Genomic DNA, 20128 nt, shown 5'->3' with positions numbered 1-20128 from the left:
TGAACCTAGCTCTCCCTCTCTCTGTTCCTGAACCTGACTCTCTGTATCTATTCCTGAACCTGACTCACTCTCTCTTTATTCCTGAACCCAACTCTCTCTATTCCTGAGCCTTACTTTCTCTCTGTATTCCTGAACCTGACTCTCTCTCTCTTCTCCTGAGCCTGACTCTCTCTCTCTCTATTCCTGAACCCGACTCACCCTCTTTTCCTGAACCTGACTCTCTCTCTGTATTCCTTAACCTGACTCCCTCTCTCTATTCATGAACCTGACTCTCTCTCTCTCTTCCTGAACCTGACTCTCTCTTTCTCTATTTCTCAACCTGACCCTCTCCTCTATATTCCTGAACCTGATTCTCTCTCTCTATTCATGAACATGACTCTCTCTCTCTCTCTCTCTCTATATATTCTTCAACCTGACTCTCTCTCTATTCCTGAACCTGACTCTCTCTATCTTTCTCTATTCCTGAACCTGACTCACTCGTTTTTTATATTCCTGAACCTGACTTACTGTCTCTCTATTTCTGAACTTAACTCTCTCTCTATTCCTGAACCTGACTGTTTGAGTCCCTATTCTGGCGGGTTACTTACCCTTCTGCTCAGCTCATTGGAGCCACTGACTGCTCTGCTAATTACCCTCACCTTGACTCTCACACGTAGAGCAAGCTATCACAGAATCTACCCTGACTAGGGATGAGTGCAATTTTTCATCTGGCGAAATCTGTGCGAAAATCTTTCAAATGTATGGTTTTTGTTTGGAAACCTGAAAACAAATACCTCCCCCTTCCCAACTCTGAACAGACCACCATGTTGACCTCTTCAGCTCTTCTCCATCCAAGAAACCGGTGCCCTAAACGGACTGCATGTTCTGTTATTAAAAGCCAAATGAAGAAGAATGACAGAAGAGTAAAGGTATTTTGGAAATAAGAGTCTTGGCTGGAGGAGAGCTGACTGCTGCTATATTTTAATGGTACATGTAGTCAGTATGAGGAGAGCAGAGAACAGAAAGGGACGGACAAATGATTTGAAGGCAATTGCATTAACAAGTAAAATCAATGTGAATGGCTTGTTAATTACCATAGAAAGTTGCTTTCATTAGGCAAATACTGTTCCTTTTTTTAATATTTGGATGGAGTTGCCATTGAGTAACTATGCTTAACTATGATAATGAGGTTGAACAGAATAAGTTAGTTATTTATTTACCTATATTTGGCCCTGAGCAGTGGAAGTGATTATCTCTGAGACCCTGTATCAATTTATCAATCACTGTTATTTGAGCATTCAATAAATGACACACTGAGCAGCAGAACATATTTTCTCCAGGTTGTCTTCTATGGTGGTTCCTACTTCTGATTGGTGCTTATCATCAATTAAAGGAGGATGAAAATCCAAATCTAAAAATGTTGCCAAGTGAACGAAAATATAATTATAAGCATTTTCCCAATAGCCATTCATTCCTCATTCTAACTGGTTTTATCATTATGAGTAAATTTCACTGCTATTGGAAGCAGCATCTTTGCGGCCATTTCTAGTCTCCGCCCTGGTGACTCTGATGTTTGATACAATGTAATAGAAGCAACTGACTTGCAACATTGTTTCAGAAGTCAGAGCCAGGAGTAGAGAAATGGCCAGATAGACACTGCTTTCAGTAGCAATGACATTTAGAAATATTTATTTGGTTTAAATTCCATTTAAGCAGACATAAAGCTTCAGCCAATGGCACTGTATGTACTCTCTATTCCTGAACCTGACTCTCTCACTCTCTCTATTCCTGAACCTGACTCTCTCGCTCTCTATATTCCTGAACCTGACTCTCTCTCTCTCTTTTTATTCCTGAACCTGACTCTCTCTCTATTCCTGAACTTGACTATCTCTCTCTCTCTCTCTGAACCTGACTCTCTCTCCGTCTATCTATTCCTAAACCTGATTTTTTCTCTCTTTCTCTATTTCTAAAGCTGACTCGCTCTCTCTATTCTTGAACCTGACATTCTCTCTCTCTCTTTATTCCTGATCCTGACTAGAAAGGGGCGTGTCATGCCATAAAGGGGCAGGGTCTAAATGCACGATTGGCCTTAAGACAGAAAAAATGTTAGATTTTGAGCGGGTTGGGGGTGGCCGAAGGCTTTTGTTAGGAGTATTTACATAGCCGGTAAATTTGTAATACCGGCCCCGGCATTGGCAGGTGTTTTATCAGATAGGCCGGTAAAATACTGGCCGGGTGGCAGCCCTACATGCAAGTTTGGGGACATGAAGGGGGGTGTCTACAAAACAGAGTGCAAAAACCTGCATTAATGCTGGATAAGAAAAATTCTGTGTTTTGTGGCCATTTTTTCCACTTTACATTCTGTCTTGAAGGTCATAATTGCAGTGTTGGACTAAGGGCCCAATGGGGCCGCTACATCAGGGCCCACAACATCAGGACCCTGGCTGCAAGCCCTCTGGGCCCCCACCCCAAGCAACACCCTCAGTCTATTGCTGCAACCTCCCTCCACCCTTTGGAGCACAACATCCTATTCTTGTAGCCACAAACCAGCCGCGGACCCCCCACCGCAACCCCCATCCCTGGCGTGGTGTGCCTTTCTAATCTTGTGGACGCAATTGGGCCTGTGTCGCACAAATCTTCTATTTTTGCTGGCCCAGTCCAACCCTGCATAAATGAGCCTTATAGTTCTAGGTATGAACTTCTGAGAAGTTATAATAATGCAAGAAGCACATTCTTCAAGACATATTGCTGAAATAATACATTGCCATTGTACTGGGGGCCGACATTTGTGTTGCATTAGGGCTGTTGACCCACCACTGTGATATCTGATACCGGATAAGCTGTGCAGAATGCAATGAATTCAGTACTTAAGTGGAGATAAACCAGGTTCAGATGTCATCTATGACTCACCACACATCTATGGGAGGACAATATAAAGTAAGAAAGTGCTGGATAAACAGATACATCATTTAAATGTAAATCAAATTTCCCCCTGTGGTGTTAGCGGCCATGCTCAGCAGTGCATTGGCTTTTATAAAGGGTCCACCAGTAACCTTGGAGAAAGAAAATTTCCCATGAGCCCATGTGGGTGGGACGGCTGTGCAGCCATCTGACAAGCCTTAGATGTGCTAATGACAGGTCCATCTGTTTCTCAGTAGATTGACGTCAATCCTACCTTTGCGTGGGCGCTGGAACAACGGTGCCAAAGAGAAGATGCCCAGCGCATTCCAAGGGACGACTGATATCCTCATCTGTCTATTATATATCATGACTCGCATTGTCCATTAGAATTGACATAATGGGTATCAGAAGGGGGAAATGTAGAAATTGGGAATTATTAGAAGCTGCAGTTTCAGGTCGGAGTTTGTTATTGAAGAAAACAGTGCAGGTAAAAATGAAGCTGAAAATGCAGTTATTTCTGTTTGATTAAACATAACACAGTGCAGGTGAGCTATAGGAACCTTGACCGATCCTCACATCTTGGATTTGAGGCTCTCGTTCTACTTGCACCAAACCTTTGAATCAGACCTCACTAGTTTGAGATGTTTAAACACAATTGACCATAACGTTTTGTTTAAATTGTACAGAAAAATTGTAGTTCTGGATATTTTGTTTGCCTATGAAGACTTTCAAGTCGCTTTTAGATAAAGTATTCGGAATAGAGCGTCTTCTTCAGAGAAAACAAACCCAACCAGAGAAGATCTATATGTGTTGCCCCCAAATAAAAATCCCTTCAGTCCAGTCTACTTGATAAGCAACCAGGACACCAGGAAAAAAACCCAGTGGGGCCCAGAGATCCACTCCCACCTGTCTGGCGATTTCTCCCCGCCCTGACCTTTAGAAGAAAATCGCAGGTACACGCTGGTCAGGGTGGGGGGGAGGAGTCAGGTTTGTGGGCGGCTGCAGAAGGGGGGCCCTGATGTTGGAGGGGGGAGTCAGGGGGCCCGGAGCTGGTGAATGCGGGCCCTTGATATGGTGGCCCTCAGACCCACCAGTCCAACACTGTAAGAGACTTGTCCTCTGTGTTAAGAAGACATGCTTTGATAGGTCTATAGTGTAGTCTAAGGTACTTTTAAGGAGTTAAAACGTTCCCCTTAAAGTTCCTTATCTTTAGAGAAAATCACCCCAACTTTGTTGTCTTTCGTTGTGACGTATTTGTCCCATTTTTTTACTAGTTTAGTTGCACTTCTTACATCTCATTAATATCCTTCCTATGTAGTGGTGCCCAGAACTGTATTTTATACTCAAGGTGAGGCCTTACCAGGGACCTATAAAGAGTCGTTCATCTCTTGGGTCAATGTCAAGGGGTATAAAGGAATGTTCTATATTAGCCTTTCCAGATGCTGATTGACACTACCCAGAGGTGCAAAGTCCTTTCAGTAAAAAAAAGCTTTAGCACTATTCCATTTAGTGTACAATAACTAGCTCTTGCATAACTCTACATTTATCAATGTTCAACCTCAGTTGCCTATTTGATGCCCAGATCTCCAGTGTATTCCAACGTTGTCCTATCTCCTACTTATAGTGGATGGATTAATCTCTTAATATCTCTTAATTTCTCCCCAAAGACTTTCCTATCACCGATGTCAGACTAACAGGCTTATAGTTAACTGGCTGAGAATTAGCAACTTGGTACAATTCCAGACATCAATTCCAGTCGTCTGGGACCCACACAGTGTAAGTGGTTCATTGGAAAACTGTCCTGCATATGTAGATTTGGGCTGCCTACTAGGGAAAGGTGAAAAGCACAATTGAACAGGTTTAGAGAAGATGTATGTACCCTTTATTTAGCAGGGGGACTGAGCCATAATTCTCAGCATCCCTTTGACATTCTATTGGGCAGATGCTGTGTATAAGGTATAAGCTAAGTAGTTATCCATATACAGTGGGGCCCAACTCTGCTTTTCCACAGAACCTCAGCTCTACCTTGGCACGGAGGGATCCAGGAGGGGATCGGGGAAAGTCTGTGCTTATTATTGAGGCTGATTTAATATTTCGTGTACGCCAAGCTGCTCTGTTCTTAAAGTTCTGAGCCCCCATGCTGATATGTAGAATAGGTTGCAACTTCGCCGCTCCATTATTTTCTGAGAACGGGTAAGCCATACAAACACACTTACAGGTAATCACAATTACAGATTGATGCTCATTTGCATAAGTACCAATTATTCCCCTGTGCTGTGATTTATCTTTGAAGTCGGCTGCCAGACAGATGATACTTGGCTCCTCTCAGGCTCTCAGCCTCCCTGGAACATCTAGGTGGGCACAGGCTTTCTGCCGCCTTTGTGCCAGCTGCCTCGCTTGATCACAGGTTGCAGTAACGCAAACTGACACTTTATGACTCAGGTCCCGCCGAGTGACGGTTCAAGGCAAACCCACGAGCGCAGAGAGATGGCTCCTCATCTTAAGTCCTCGGTGCGACTGTCAGAAACCAGATGCGTGCCAATTATTTATGGAAATGCCCAAATCCCTCTTGTTTATGCTTTTAGTTTGAAATAAGTTTTTGCTATTTCATTTCAGAATTTTGCATCTAGTTTTTATAAGACTCGCAACTGCACTTAAAATTGTGGGACGTCTGCATGTGAGTTAGTACATCGCTCCCTTGCACGGGATTTGCAACAGGAGGCAGGGCCATGGCCTTGTATAACTAAGCGAAGGTGCCAGGAACGGAAATGGGCACAAATATGGGCACAAATATTTTGAATAAATGGTGGTCGATAAGTGCAATGACTGCCCTTGTACCAGTACTTTACTGCTGTTATTCATGGTTATATAATGCAAGGAAAGCTCATTTATAAACACTGGGCAAATTTGTACCTGGGCAGTAATCCATAGCAACCAAGCAATGATTAGCTTTTCTCAGCCAGAGAGGACAACTAATTGACTGGTTGCCATGGGTTACTGACTGGGTGCAGTGTTAATAAATGACCCCCACCAGTGACTCTACTTGCTTACTCTGGGTGGGAACTAGGGTTAGGCATAAGAGGCATGTGCCTAGGGTGCAACAGTTGGGGGTGCTGGCCATGTACCGCTTCTCTCTGCCTACCGCTAGTCCAGGCCCTTGTTCCCACTGGCAGGTAACTATTGCCCAATTTTGCCCACCCGAGGCTTAGCCCGGCTCTGTGCTTACTATTTTACTCAGGCTGGGGATGGGCCGGAGAGGGGCCCTGAGAGAGCAGCCCTGGGCCCCCCAGTCCGATTCTGGTAGAGGAAGATAGGAGGGGTCGGTCGGCTGCAAACTACCTTGAGCTGGTATGTATTTCATTAAAGAATAGGAGAAAGAAAATAAAAGCATTCAGTTCTCCCTTAATTCAAGACACCTAAGGGCTTGCCAACATATATAAATATCCAACTACAGGGCTGGTTGCCCGTTGGTCCCATAATGACATTGACTCACTGAGGTATTGCGCCACTGCGTTTCTATTTCTTGGGGACAGATGATTGGCTACGTTAAACACCCGCTGTTAAAGTTGAACACATTTTTATTCCTATCTCCCCGTTATCATAAAAGGAAGCGCAGCCCATTGAGTTGTTTTATCGCTTCCTAAATGGAACCTTCCCTGAGCCTGAGAACATTAGAACACAATTCCCTGCCCACTGAAACAGAAAGACCTCCGTGCAATAACCATGTAGCCGTGTGGCGAGCGACTTCTCTGTGTCACTTCAAGTCACTCCGAGTCACACAGGACACGTATGAGTCTCTATTCCGCAGCCCGTGTCAGGGGACAGACCTAATAATCCTTAGTACTAATATATTACTGCCGCTACAGCGCTGACATCTTATTGCTAAAGAACAAATCAAAAATTCATCCAGGGGACAAGATTCCGAGGCGAGATGAGCCCACGGCTGTTCCTAATTATGGAATGAGACCTGTCAGAGAGTGGGGCCTTATGTGCAAAACTTTCTTTGTATAATATAATGAAAGAGAGAGAATAAAGTAAAATAATCTGTACCCATCTTGCCCTACTGTTGCTATATTGTTCAACTTTTCCTACTGTCCCCAACTTGTCCTATTGTCTCCATCTTCTCCTACTGTCCTCCCAACTTGTCCTACTGTCTCCATCTTGTCCTACTGTCCCCAACTTGTCCTACTGTCCTCAACTTGTCCTACTGTCTCCATCTTGTCCTACTGACCCCAACTTGTCCTACTGTCTCCATCTTGTCCTACTGTCCCCAACTTGTCCTACTGTCTCCATCTTGTCCTACTGTCCCCCCAACTTGTCCTACTGTCTCCATCGTGTCCTACTGTCCCCAACTTGTCATACTGTCCTCAACTTGTCCTACTGTCTCCATCTTGTCCTACTGACCCCAACTTGTCCTACTGTCTCCATCTTGTCCTACTGACCCCAACTTGTCCTACTGTCTCCATCTTGTCCTACTGTCCCCAACTTGTCCTACTGTCCCCAACTTGTCCTACCGTCTCCTTCTTGCCCTACTGTTGCTATTATGTCCTACTGTCTCCATCTTGTTCTACTGTTCCCAACTTGTCCTACTGTCCCCAACTTGTCCTACTGTCTCCATCTTGTCCTACTGTCCCCAACTTGTCCTGCTGTCCTCGAATTGTCCTACTGTCTCCATCTTGTCCTACTGTCCCCCCAACTTGTCCTACTGTCTCCATCTTGTCCTACTGTCCCCAACTTGTCCTACTGTCTCCATCTTGTCCTACTGTCCCCAACTTGTCATACTGTCCTCAACTTGTCCTACTGTCTCCATCTTGTCCTACTGACCCCAACTTGTCCTACTGTCTCCATCTTGTCCTACTGACCCCAACTTGTCCTACTGTCTCCGTCTTGTCCTACTGTCCCCAACTTGTCCTACTGTCCCCAACTTGTCCTGCCGTCTCCTTCTTGCCCTACTGTTGCTATTATGTCCTACTGTCTCCATCTTGTTCTACTGTTCCCAACTTGTCCTACTGTCCCCAACTTGTCCTACTGTCTCCATCTTGTCCTACTGTTTCCATCTTGTCCTACTGTCTCCATCTTGCCCTACTGTCCCTATCTTGTCCTACTGTCTCCATCTTGCCCTACGGTCTCCATCTTGTCCTACTGCATCCATCTTGCCCTACTGTCCCTATTATGTCCTACTCCAACTTTTCCTAATCTCTCGATCTTGCACTACCCTGTTCATGTTACCCAACTGTTGATATCTTGCTCTTCCCGTTAAATATTAAGATTTGTATTAACCCAAAATAAGTGTAAAGACTGAGTTCACACTTGCTTTCTACAACCACTACTTTATTCAATAAGGCATAATACACAACATCAATAAATACATTACTGGATAATGTATCTGACACAACTTATTAAAATAGTCTTAAGGAATACTAACTTTACCTGCATGGTTACCAAATACTAGCATTGTTACAGTGTCCTGTGTTCTAGGAGGTCAGATTCCAAATAGAAAGATATTCCCAATTCCCTTTACTATATAGTTCTTTCCTCCTCCCCATTCACTTTACATCATTTCCGTTTTCGTATCCAGGGACATCCAGATCATCCCCCATCTCACGTGGTCACTCTGCTGCTGACAGACCTTATTAACCAATTCTATACCAATCAGCATCCATTCCATCCACTTCTGTGGTACTACAACTGGTCTGTCTCACAGTAGCACTATTAACACTACCTACAGCTTATGCTCTGCTTGGACCAGGGCAATAGACCCTGTTTGATCAACTAAATCTATGTCTGTTTATCAGCAAATGGCTAAAAGATTAATAATAGCTAGATTATTCAGCCAAAAGTTGTTTTTCTATATTTTCCCGGCTCATGTGAAGCCACAAAGAGGAACTCCGGACTCATTAACCAGATTAAAGTGCTGAGGCTGCAAGATATCATCAAGTGGTTCAGGTCTTCTCTGGAACTCAGCGTCCCATGCTGGGATCAGAAATGGAAATTTAATTAAAATCTCAGCAACTTAAACAGTCCTTTCTTTTTTTAAAACTATTTATTGGTTGGGATTGATATCAGCCAATCAGTTATTTTTCTGCTGCTGCCTTATGAGACAAGGGGGGAATGATGGATGGGGTACTGCCTGCTTTGGAGTCCGGTTACCAAACTTATTTGATATGATATAGAATGTGGAATGGTCAACTCAACCATTGGTAGACCATGTGTGATCTTAACTCAATGCCTGGCCACCCCCTGCTACTCCAGTGTCTGATCTTCTTGGACAACCACTTCTTCTATCAACCCCAGTCTTGGACCATTTTTGAGATTGTGCAATGCTTTACTAATAAGACCTGGGCTTTCTGTAGGCTTGGACGACTTGGACAAAAGGACCTACTCTTTTTACATGGGATTCCCTAGGAGGGACTCTGTTAGAGTAAAGGGACCACAGTATAGACTGGATAGAGTCCAAGCCAGGTTCTGTAGGAGGTGATTCTCTGTTGTACCAAACACATGGATTTTATCCATCTAGAATCTGTTACAGCCCTGTCTGTGCTATACAAGGTATAAATGATTCACCTTTCAAGCCGGCAGCTCTGGGAGGAACAACCTGTTGAGAAGAGACAAAGAGACACTGGATCCAAATCTGAAAGAGAATGAGACAATGTCGGATCAATAGGATAAATGGTACCTACGGATGTTCTGAAACATTATCCATCTCAGGAAATTTGGAAATCAATGACAATGTGTAAGATGGCAGAAAGATAGGAAGGTAAAAAACAGCTCTGAGTTGTTTTGGAAGGAATTCATTGAAATTAATTATATCAAACAAATGCCACTCAACTGTGAGAATTTTACAGTGCCATATTTAACAGTGGGGATAAGGGAGTGTGACTGTGGGATAGCAGGTATAGTAGGGAAAGATGGTGCCTATAGTAACAGTGGATAATAGTCTCTGGGAAGGGAGTGTGACTGTGGGATAGCAGGTATAGTAGGGAGAGATGGTGTCTATAGTAACAGTGGGATAATAGTCTCTGGGAAGGGAAGTGTGACTGTGGGATAGCAGGTATAGTAGGGAGAGATGGTGTCTATAGTAACAGTGGGATAATAGTCTCTGGGAAGGGAAGTGTGACTGTGGGATAGCAGGTATAGTAGGGAGAGATGGTGCCTATAGTAACAGTGGGATAATAGTCTCTGGGAAGGGAGTGTGACTGTGGGATAGCAGGTATAGTAGGGACAGATGGTGCCTATAGTAACAGTGGGATAATAGTCTCTGGGAAGGGAAGTGTGACTGTGGGATAGCAGGTATAGTAGGGAGAGATGGTGCCTATAGTAACAGTGGGATAATAGTCTCTGGGAAGGGAGTGTGACTGTGGGATAGCAGGTATAGTAGGGAGAGATGGTGTCTAAAGTAACAGTGGATAATAGTCTCTGGGATGGGAGTGTGACTGTGGGATAGCAGGTATAGTAGGGAGAGATGGTGCCTATAGTAACAGTGGGATAATAATACCTTTATCTATAAACCAACTAGTATTCAGCTTGTGTTTCCCCTTTAAATCTCCCTATATGACACATTCATGACTAACAGTTTATTGTGAAATGAAGACATTGGCTCAGACTTGGCACTCGCTGAGTGTTGGCATTTGTGTGGTACAATTATGAAGACTTGGAGGAAGCTGACGGGTGTTGAAGTTACGTCCGGGTGGGCAACTTTATTAACTAAAGGGGAAGTAATACAGAGAGCTCTCAGTCTATAAGCCTCAATTAAGATGTGTGCAAAGTGCAACTTTCAGATGCATCTCACACTGTTTTTCTATTACTATTTCCCTGTACTAATCACAATTCAGCAGGAACAGCCCCTAAATTTGCTCATAGTCTGTACAGAGAGATCCCATTAAACTATGGCAGCATAGGTATTCCCCTGTACTAAGCACAATTCAGCAGGATCAGACCCCTAAGTTTGCTCATAGTTTGCACCCATGGAAGCACCCAGATGCATTATGGACAAGGAAACCTTAAACACCTTGAGGGAAAGGTGCTAATTTGTTACAATGAGCCAAATAGAACTCTCTGCCCCCGGCTGGAACACCTCTTTTATAAGAAATGCACAGGGTAAGGGAGCGCAATGCCACCATCTTTCTTCATGTTCCTTGCCCAGTCTGGGTGTGGGTGTGGGTGCTGGTGCACCCTGAGATGTTCAGATTTAGACTCAACAAATCTTGGGCTGTAAAGCTGCTCCCAGGTCTGAGCCAAAGAAGTTAAGACGCTCCGCTCTTATATTACATTCAAAACGAAAGGCAGAAATCAATCCCCACTGCTTCTAAATGTCACTTCCCATAAACCCAGACTCCTGCAGGGGGGACAGTGGGGGGTCTGTAGGACGAGGGCCACAAGCTTATGCAAACTGACGTTTATTAGGCCTGGGGATTGATCTTTTCCTCTCTCCTTTATTAAAGATTAACGTGTCACATTGAGCTTTTACTCCATTAAGCAACTCACTTACTGAACCGGTGCAAAACTATCACCCTCTCCTGGGATCCCCATCAATACAATCTGTGTGTATAGACTGGGTGAGTTCATTTATATTCCTTTTAAGAGACAGTACAGTATGAGGGTATAGCTTATTGTGTGCCCAGAACATTCCTTCTCTGTATATTTGTATTTATACATATGGGAGGAGGTGCCATATTGATTCCCTTAGACAGTACAGTATGAAGGTATAGCTTATTGTGTGCCCAGAACATTCCTTCTCTGTATATTTGTATTTATACATATGGGAGGAGGTGCCATATTGATTCCCTTAGACAGTACAGTATGAGGGTATAGCTTATTGTGTGCCCAGAACATTCCTTCTCTGTATATTTGTATTTATACATATGGGAGGAGGACGTGCCATATTGATTCCCTTAGACAGTACAGTATGAGGGTATAGCTTATTGTGTGCCCAGAACATTCACTCTCTGTATATTTGTATTTATACATATGGGAGGAGGAGGTGCCATATTGATTCCCTTAGACAGTACAGTATGAGGGTATAGCTTATTGTGTGCCCAGAACATTCCTTCTCTGTATATTTGTATTTATACATATGGGAGGAGGTGCCATATTGATTCCCTTAGACAGTACAGTATGAGGGTATAGCTTATTGTGTGCCCAGAACATTCCTTCTCTGTATATTTGTATTTATACATATGGGAGGAGGGAGGTGCCATATTGATTCCCTTAGACAGTACAGTATGAGGGTATAGCTTATTGTGTGCCCAGAACATTCCTTCTCTGTATATTTGTATTTATACATATGGGAGGAGGTGCCATATTGATTCCCTTAGACAGTACAGTATGAGGGTATAGCTTATTGTGTGCCCAGAACATTCCTTCTCTGTATATTTGTATTTATACATATGGGAGGAGGACGTGCCATATTGATTCCCTTAGACAGTACAGTATGAGGGTATAGCTTATTGTGTGCCCAGAACATTCACTCTCTGTATATTTGTATTTATACATATGGGAGGAGGAGGTGCCATATTGATTCCCTTAGACAGTACAGTATGAGGGTATAGCTTATTGTGTGCCCAGAACATTCCTTCTCTGTATATTTGTATTTATACATATGGGAGGAGGGAGGTGCCATATTGATTCCCTTAGACAGTACAGTATGAGGGTATAGCTTATTGTGTGCCCAGAACATTCCTTCTCTGTATATTTGTATTTATACATATGGGAGGAGGTGCCATATTGATTCCCTTAGACAGTACAGTATGAGGGTATAGCTTATTGTGTGCCCAGAACATTCCTTCTCTGTATATTTGTATTTATACATATGGGAGGAGGGATTTTATTTAAAATATGCAGATTTACAATAAATATAAACGGTTATACAATTTCCATGATTGTAGCAGAAAACAAGGAATTAACGTATACATTTACAGCTGTATTGATGTTACATTTTTACATTATTACATTTTTACATTGTGCAAAGAGTAAAGTTTTCAATAATTAATATTCCCAAGCATTTTTATGTAACTCTGATACTTCACATTCTTTTGTTTTAATAAAGGTGATATCTCTACATATTGTCTCGGTCATTGTTTCTATAGATAGGCTGATCTGACTTGTGGTTAGTCTGCACCTCATGTGCCACAAATGATATCGTATCACTGCTATAATGATGTACATAGTCATTTTATCTTTACCTATTAGTCTATGATTTTTGACGGTGCCATATGTAAATTCAGAAAAATCTAAGTTTTTTATCAAGCTTAGTTTTAGTTTGTCCGCCAGTCTTTCTCTTAAGGAACATGATATTTTACAGTCTAATAGGAAATGTTCCTGTGACTCCTCCACTCCACATCCCCAGGGACAATTCCTATCCACCACATTTAGGTACTTTAAGTTACCTCTTACATACAGTTTATTTTGTAAGGATAACCAAGATATATTCCAGAATTTCTTTGGTAGTCTTTTATCATTTAACATTTTTATGCTTTGCTCCAGCTCTTCTTCTGGGCAATCTTTTACAGCTGGTTTTACTATGAACTGGGATTCCAGAATTTTCCAATATAAGGCTTTTCTCAGCAAGTTTCTTAATTCATCTGAGCTAATGTTCCATTTTTTAAGAATTTTGACTGATTGTCGCAGATATGTGGGAACAAGGCCTCCTCTTATCCGCACTTCTTTCACTCTGCCTCCGAGTAGCCAATCTTTAATAAAGGGTAATGCCCAGTCTCTCACACTGATTTCCCACAGAGATTCTTTTCCCTGCACTACCCCCCCAAAGTTAAACTTCAGGAAGATGGTGCAGAAAAAACCCACAGGACACGGCATGTCTAACCCTCCCCTTCTTTTCTGCAGGAACGTTATTCCCCTTTTTACTGGGTTGAGCCTACTCCCCCAAAGCATCTGGAAGAATAGGCTCTGGATCCTGGTATAGAAAGATTCTGGTAACAAAAACACATAAGAGACAAAGAGAAATATCGGAATCAGAAAAGTCTTGATAATGTCAATTCTTTCTCTATAGGTCAGCTTCCATGCCTTCCATCGCTGAACTTTTGCTTGACCAGCATTCAATTTCTCTTCCCAATTTGCCTTAGCAAGATCACCCTTCCCAAATTTTATCCCAAGTATTTTAACTAGGTCTGGGGCCACTGGAAATTTTTTAAGCTTAAAGCTTGGTTCCTCCTCTAAAGTCCAAAAAGCCTCCGATTTTTCTTGGTTGATCTGAGACCCTGAGGCTTCAGAATAGCTTCTGATACACTCCAAAACCTCACCTTCCTCCTCAGGTTTAGATATTACAAGAGTGACATCATCCGCGTAGGCTATGGACTTAAAGGATCTGCCCAACGGAAAAGGAACCCCCCCAAGCCCACTATTCTGCAATCCCCTTAGGAACGGGTCCAAGGAGAACACATACAGGAGTGGACTCAAAGGGCATCCCTGTCTCACGCCAGCCTTCACCAGAAAATCTTCACCTTTCCAACCACTTATCAATGGGAAGCTTTTTGCCCCTTCGTATAGAATTCTAATCCAAGTTACAAATTCTTCCGGAATGCCGTATCTAAGCAAAACTGCCCATAGATACTCATGATTGACTTTATCAAAGGCTTTTGCTTGATCTAAGGATAGAAAGTATTTACCCCATCTCCAAGTTTTACACCTTTCTAGTGCTTCTCTTAGTGAAAGGACCACTCCAAATATACTTTTACCTTCTAATGAACAGAATTGTGAGTCAGAAAGAAGAGAGCCAGCCACCTCACCCAACCTTTGTGCAAGCACCCTCGCCAGAATCTTTCTATCACAATTAAGAAGGGCAATCGGCCTCCAATTCCCAATCTGCCTTGGATCCTTCCCCTTTGATATCAGAACTAGAGAGGAGTACTGCATAGATGTTGCTAAACGTCTTTCTGCTAGGCAGGCATTAAAGACTTGGGTTAACACCGGGGCCAGATCTTCCTTGAAGGTGATGTAAAATTCTGCTGTCAAACCATCTGGTCCCGGGGCCTTTTTTTTTTTTTGTTTTTCAATTGCCTGCCTCACTTCCTCCTCTGTTATTTCTGACACCAACGGGGATAAGTCCGAATGTTCAATGTGAGACACTGGGGTTACCCTTAGGAATTCTTGAGTCTTTTCCCTCTCCAAAACTCTTTCTTTGTAGAGGTCAGCATAGTAGGACCTCACAACCTCCAGAATACCCTCCCTTGTTACTTCTAAATTACCCTGGAGGTTATAAAGGCCCTCAACCAGTTTTCTCTTAACCATCTCCTTACAATTCTGGCAAGGGTCAGGGGAACACGTGGTCCCATAATCCCTCTCCAGAACCAGGGACTTAAACCGGTTGTACTGATGCTGTCTCAACAAGTACTTAAGTCGGTTTACTTTTTCTCCCCCCTCCCCTTTCGAAATACAGATCTCAAGTTTCCTTCTTAAAGCTTGACTCTCTTTTTCTTTAGCCCTCCCCTTCTTAAAAGAGACAGAAGCGAAAAAAGTCCGGAAAGAATCCTTAGCCGATTCCCACCACTCAACAACAGAGTCAAAAAAATCAATTTTCGATATTTGTAACTTATAGAAATTCTGAAAAGCTGTTTGTATCTCTTCTCCCTCTAGGGATTCTTTTCCTAATTTCCATAAACCTTTACCTACTCCCATACCTCCTGTTCCACCGTAGTGGAAGGCTAGTCCCAGGTGATCTGAAAATTCAACCACAATTTCTTTAAAACCAGAAAAGATTTCTCCATTTTTTATGAAAATGAAGTCTATCCTGCTACTCCTTGTTCCACATCTATATGTGTGGAGGCTATTTCTACCATTGTATGTTGCTAGATCTATCAGACCTGCATCTTTAATCAAATTTCTAAAAAATAAATTTTCATATTTATTTATTTTTCCCGTCCTATCTTTCCCATCTAATACTTGATTAAAGTCTCCTGAAAAAATAACTGGAATAGATGTAAAAAGGAAAGGTTTGACATCATTTAGCATGGACCTTCTTTCTGAAATTGTGTGAGCCCCATATATATTGATGAGTCTCACTAGTTTTCCTTCTATCATTATGTCTAACAATAGACATCGTCCTAATGAAATATCTACTGTTTTTTTAACTACTATGTTTTTGTCTCCTTTGAATAGAATACCCACTCCTTCTGCAGGTTTGGTTGCTAAGGACCAGAAGGATAAACCTTCCCTCCATTCCTTTTTTGCTTCTCTTATTTCCCCCAAGGATGAAAGTCTTGTCTCCTGCAAAAATATGACATCTGCTTTAACTGTTTTTAGGAAATCATATGCTAGAAATCTGGTCTTAATATTCTTTATACTACACACATTAATGGTTAAGAAATCAATTGATAGATTCATTTTTTGATTTTTTGCTTGAAACCTTACTCTCATCCCCTATCCGTTTTACCTGTATTTTAGGGTATAGATTTGTCTCCATTTCCTCTTCTTCTATCGATTCCCATTCTAAATCTAATGACTCATTATCAGGTTCTTTCCTACTTTTTTTACGGCTGGTGTCTTGGGCTTGGTTTTTTTCGTTTTTCTCTTTCCTCTTCTTCCTCCATTCTTTCTATCTCCTCTGCTTTCTCCACTTCATCCCCCATGATTTTTTCCCCAAAATTTCATATCTATTTTGACTGACCACAGTCATTACACCAGTTACATTTTTTCCTGTCTTTTTCCTGGCTCCCTTTCCTACTGATATCCATTCACTTTCCTTTACTGGGGGTGTTTTTTCTTTAGTCCTGACATTACTGTCTTTCCTATTTTCTTTTTGTGTTTGTATTTCAGGGATTACTTTAGTTGTGTCAGCCATTTTTTTCTTTCAATTGTTCTTCTATATTTGGGCAGGATTTTTTAATATTTCTCCAAGCTTCTGGACAATTTTTAAAAGCATGGCCTATTCCCAAACATAGATTGCATTTAATCTGTTTTTCACAATCTTTACTGATATGTCCAATCTCTCCGCAAAAAGCACATTTTTTTTTATTACAATTCCCTGCTAAGTGTGTTCTTGCCCCACATTTAAAGCAGAGCTTGGGCTGTCCCACATAATAGCAGACACCCCTATCTCTGCCGATGAAAAAGGATGTGGGCAAGTGTTTTTGTGAATAACTGTCTGTATTCAATTTGACTTGAACTTTATAGCCCCCTATCCAGAATCCTTCCTCATCGTAAATTTTAACAAGTGGAGACATTACTGTACATTGTCTTTTAAGCCATATCAAAACATCTTCAGGATGCACTGTTTCATTTTTCATTATAATTGTGATATTTTTTAGTTCGGGTTTAGAAATGGGCGTGACTTTAAAATCTTTCCATTCTTTAGCTTGTTTTGTTAGATTGTAACGTTTCCAGAATTCCTCCAGCCCATATGCTAGTTTAAAGCTCAAGTCAAATTCAATATCCGTATAGCTAAGCATAGCATAGACATCATCTACTGTGAATCCTAAGACCTGTTTCACCAGAATTTTTGCCACAAATTTCCTGCCTGGAAAGTTTTCTCTTTCACCAATCCATTTTATTTTTACAGCATTTTGTCGTTTACCATAATCATCCTCCTCTTGTCCCCCTGTTTGTGAGTTATCAAAAAGCTTTTTCTTTCCCCACACACTACTTCCCACCACCCTGGAAAAGGAGGCATCCTCCCCCGAAAGGCCATTTCCAGAGGCATTGTTAACCTGTTCAGAAAAAGAAACCCCCTCCTCCTGAGAAATAAGAACATCCCCTCTGGAAAAAACATTTAAAGGAGTAATATCACAATTTGAAGAATGTTTCTTACTACTTGACTCTGAACCATTAACAGTTTGTTCTGAGCTATCATTAGATTGTTTATGACCGGAGGTCAAAGCTTCAGAAAAGGAAGGTTTGGTAACATGCTTAGGGGGAAGGGAAAGAGAAGGAGAAACCACACCCCTCTCGTTGAGACAGGACTCATTGAGAGCAGGATTGCCACCAGCTGAGAGTATGTCTACAGCTTTCTCATTTACCAGATTAACGACTTTGGTATGTTGTATAGAGACATTCATGGAAGAAAAATCACTAATTTGTTCAGGTACGGGAAATATCACATTAGGCAAAGAAACATTAGTTGGCAAATCATTGTTTAAAGAGAAATTGCTTTCGACATTTTCTGTAATAGGGAAAACAGATTGGGAAACATTTTCAGTAATATTTTCCTTAAGCAGTTCTGAAATTTTTTGCAGTCTTTCCTCTTCCGTATTTTTGTCCCCTTTTTCCATATCTTCAAAACGTTTTTTATTGTGATATAACTCTTTCCATGGTTTAATCAGTTCCAAACTATTTTTTATTTGATCATCTACTTCTTTTAAGTCTTTGTTTAAATAGGCCAAGTCTTTTATTGCATCAGTTCTCTTTGATCCTTTTATTAGTTTCAGATCTTTAATTAGTATATCAATACCTTTTATTAAGGTTGCGTGTCTGATTTCTAAACATTTAAGTTTATTTAATGATCCAATTATTTTATCATATTCGATCACCATGCATTCTTTGTTTGTTACATCACTGCAAATGCTGCTGCTTTTATCTGTAACATTTCCTTCTCCTTTCTCCCTTTGTGCTGTGTTAGCATTCATTTTGGCGCCAAAAGTTCCCTCTATCACCTCAGTCTCTGGGCTCCCCTCCCCTCTAGCAGTGTTCTCAGTATCTCCAGCAGCAAAATAGTCACTCACCGCTTTGTTTTCCTGTATGGGTCTTTCCTGCTCCTTCAGCGTGTTTTCTGCCACCTCTAGCGCAATCTTGCCGGCTGTGTCTTCCATTCCTCCGTCTGATCCGAAGTCTCGCGTGGTTTGCTCACCGCTCGCCGACGAGACTTCCATCACTTCCGGGTTCGGCTCCTTCGCAGTCGCATCGCAGCTCCCTGCGGTCACTCCTGCGTCTGGATCCGGTACTGGATGACTTTCCGCCGCTTCCTCTGCTTCCTCTGTAAGCAAGGGATCGCTCTCTATTGGTGCTAGTCTTTCGGCTCTTACTTTTGCAGTTCTTTTCGCTCTCTCTGCAGGTACTACCATACTCACGTCGGAAAACCTTCTTCCTGTTCTTAAGCGGGTGCTCTGGTTTGCATTGCTTGTGGTGTTTGCACTTGTTTTTTTTCCCATTTTCGCAGAGAAAAAATAAAGTCCAAAAAAAACAAAAATAAAGTGTATTTGTGTAACACAAAAGACACCGGGGGGGAGGGGAAAGGAGGGAAAAATAAAGGAAGGGATAAAGGACAGAAACTTGTCCGTATAAACTACCCCCAGACCCGCAGGGGCCTGGGGATTTCCACTCTCTCTCAGCACACTCAAAACACGTCCTCACAGTATGAGGGTATAGCTTATTGTGTGCCCAGAACATTCCTTCTCTGTATATTTGTATTTATACATATGGGAGGAGGGAGGTGCCATATTGATTCCCTTAGACAGTACAGTATGAGGGTATAGCTTATTGTGTGCCCAGAACATTCCTTCTCTGTATATTTGTATTTATACATATGGGAGGAGGTGCCATATTGATTCCCTTAGACAGTACAGTATGAGGGCATAAAACTGTCAGTCAGTCTCTTTCCTGCTGACTGACAGTTTTGCATAAAGACAGGAGAATGTACAATTAGCAGGGGCTGGGCAGTGTGATTGAGGGGTACGGGCAAAATGATGGGCGTCGCTACAGGAGATTATCAGAGATAGAAATCGGCTGACACGGGGTCTGGAGCTTGGTGTCTGCAGGTTAATCCTTCTCTCGCATTCTGTTTTTTTTTTAGTTTTTGAATTATTTGCCACTTTCTTCTGACCCTTTCCAACTTTCAAATGGGGGTCACTGACCCCATCTTAAAAAAAACAAATGCTCTGTAAGGCTACACATTTATTGTTATTGCTACTTTTTATTACTCATCTTTCTATTCAGGCCTCTCCTATTCATATTCCTGCCTCTTAAATCAATACATGGTTGCTAGGGGAATTTGGACCCTGGTGACCGGTGGCTGAAATTGCAAACTTCCAGATTACAAAAAACCCTTATCCAGAAAACCGTCCCTGGCATTCTGGATAACAGATCCCATACCTGTACTACTTTTTACATCCGTCTTCAGTGCAGTAAAAGCACAATGGAACCCTGTAAAGCCAAAATCAGCACCATGGAGAGCTCCACTATTCCTGTCTTGTCTGACCATTAAAGGGAAATATCCTCCTATTCCTCCTAATGATGGAAAGGAGACCATGGGAGTCTGCCTCTAAATTAAAGGTGAACAACCCCTTTAATACTTCCCCTACATATT

At 42.1% G+C, this 20128-nt stretch overlaps 1 protein-coding gene across 17 annotated transcripts in view; it reads right to left on the bottom strand.

Annotated features, from left to right (window-relative positions):
- LOC121393056 overlaps nt 1-20128 on the bottom strand; it is a 1743327-nt gene that overhangs the window by 61209 nt on the left and 1661990 nt on the right. For 13 of the 17 annotated variants that reach the window (XM_041585388.1, XM_041585383.1, XM_041585386.1 and 10 more), the window contains 2 exons: nt 9445-9511; nt 8104-8853 (listed from right to left, as the gene is read on the bottom strand). The exons of 1 other annotated variant lie outside the window; for it this stretch is intronic. In XM_041585388.1, the coding sequence (XP_041441322.1) occupies nt 8744-8853; nt 9445-9511 (177 nt within the window). In that variant the 3' untranslated portion in view covers nt 8104-8743. Of the gene's footprint in view, nt 1-5112; nt 5398-8103; nt 8854-9444; nt 9512-20128 lie in introns of those variants that run through there. 3 more of the 17 variants (XM_041585394.1, XM_041585397.1, XM_041585381.1) reach the window with 3 other exon arrangements.

This window comes from Xenopus laevis, chromosome 3L, assembly GCF_017654675.1.
Source record: "Xenopus laevis strain J_2021 chromosome 3L, Xenopus_laevis_v10.1, whole genome shotgun sequence".
Taxonomy (NCBI): domain Eukaryota; kingdom Metazoa; phylum Chordata; class Amphibia; order Anura; family Pipidae; genus Xenopus; species Xenopus laevis.
The sequence above is the reverse complement of the archived record's forward strand: the minus strand, read 5'-3'. Positions and strand labels throughout refer to the sequence as shown.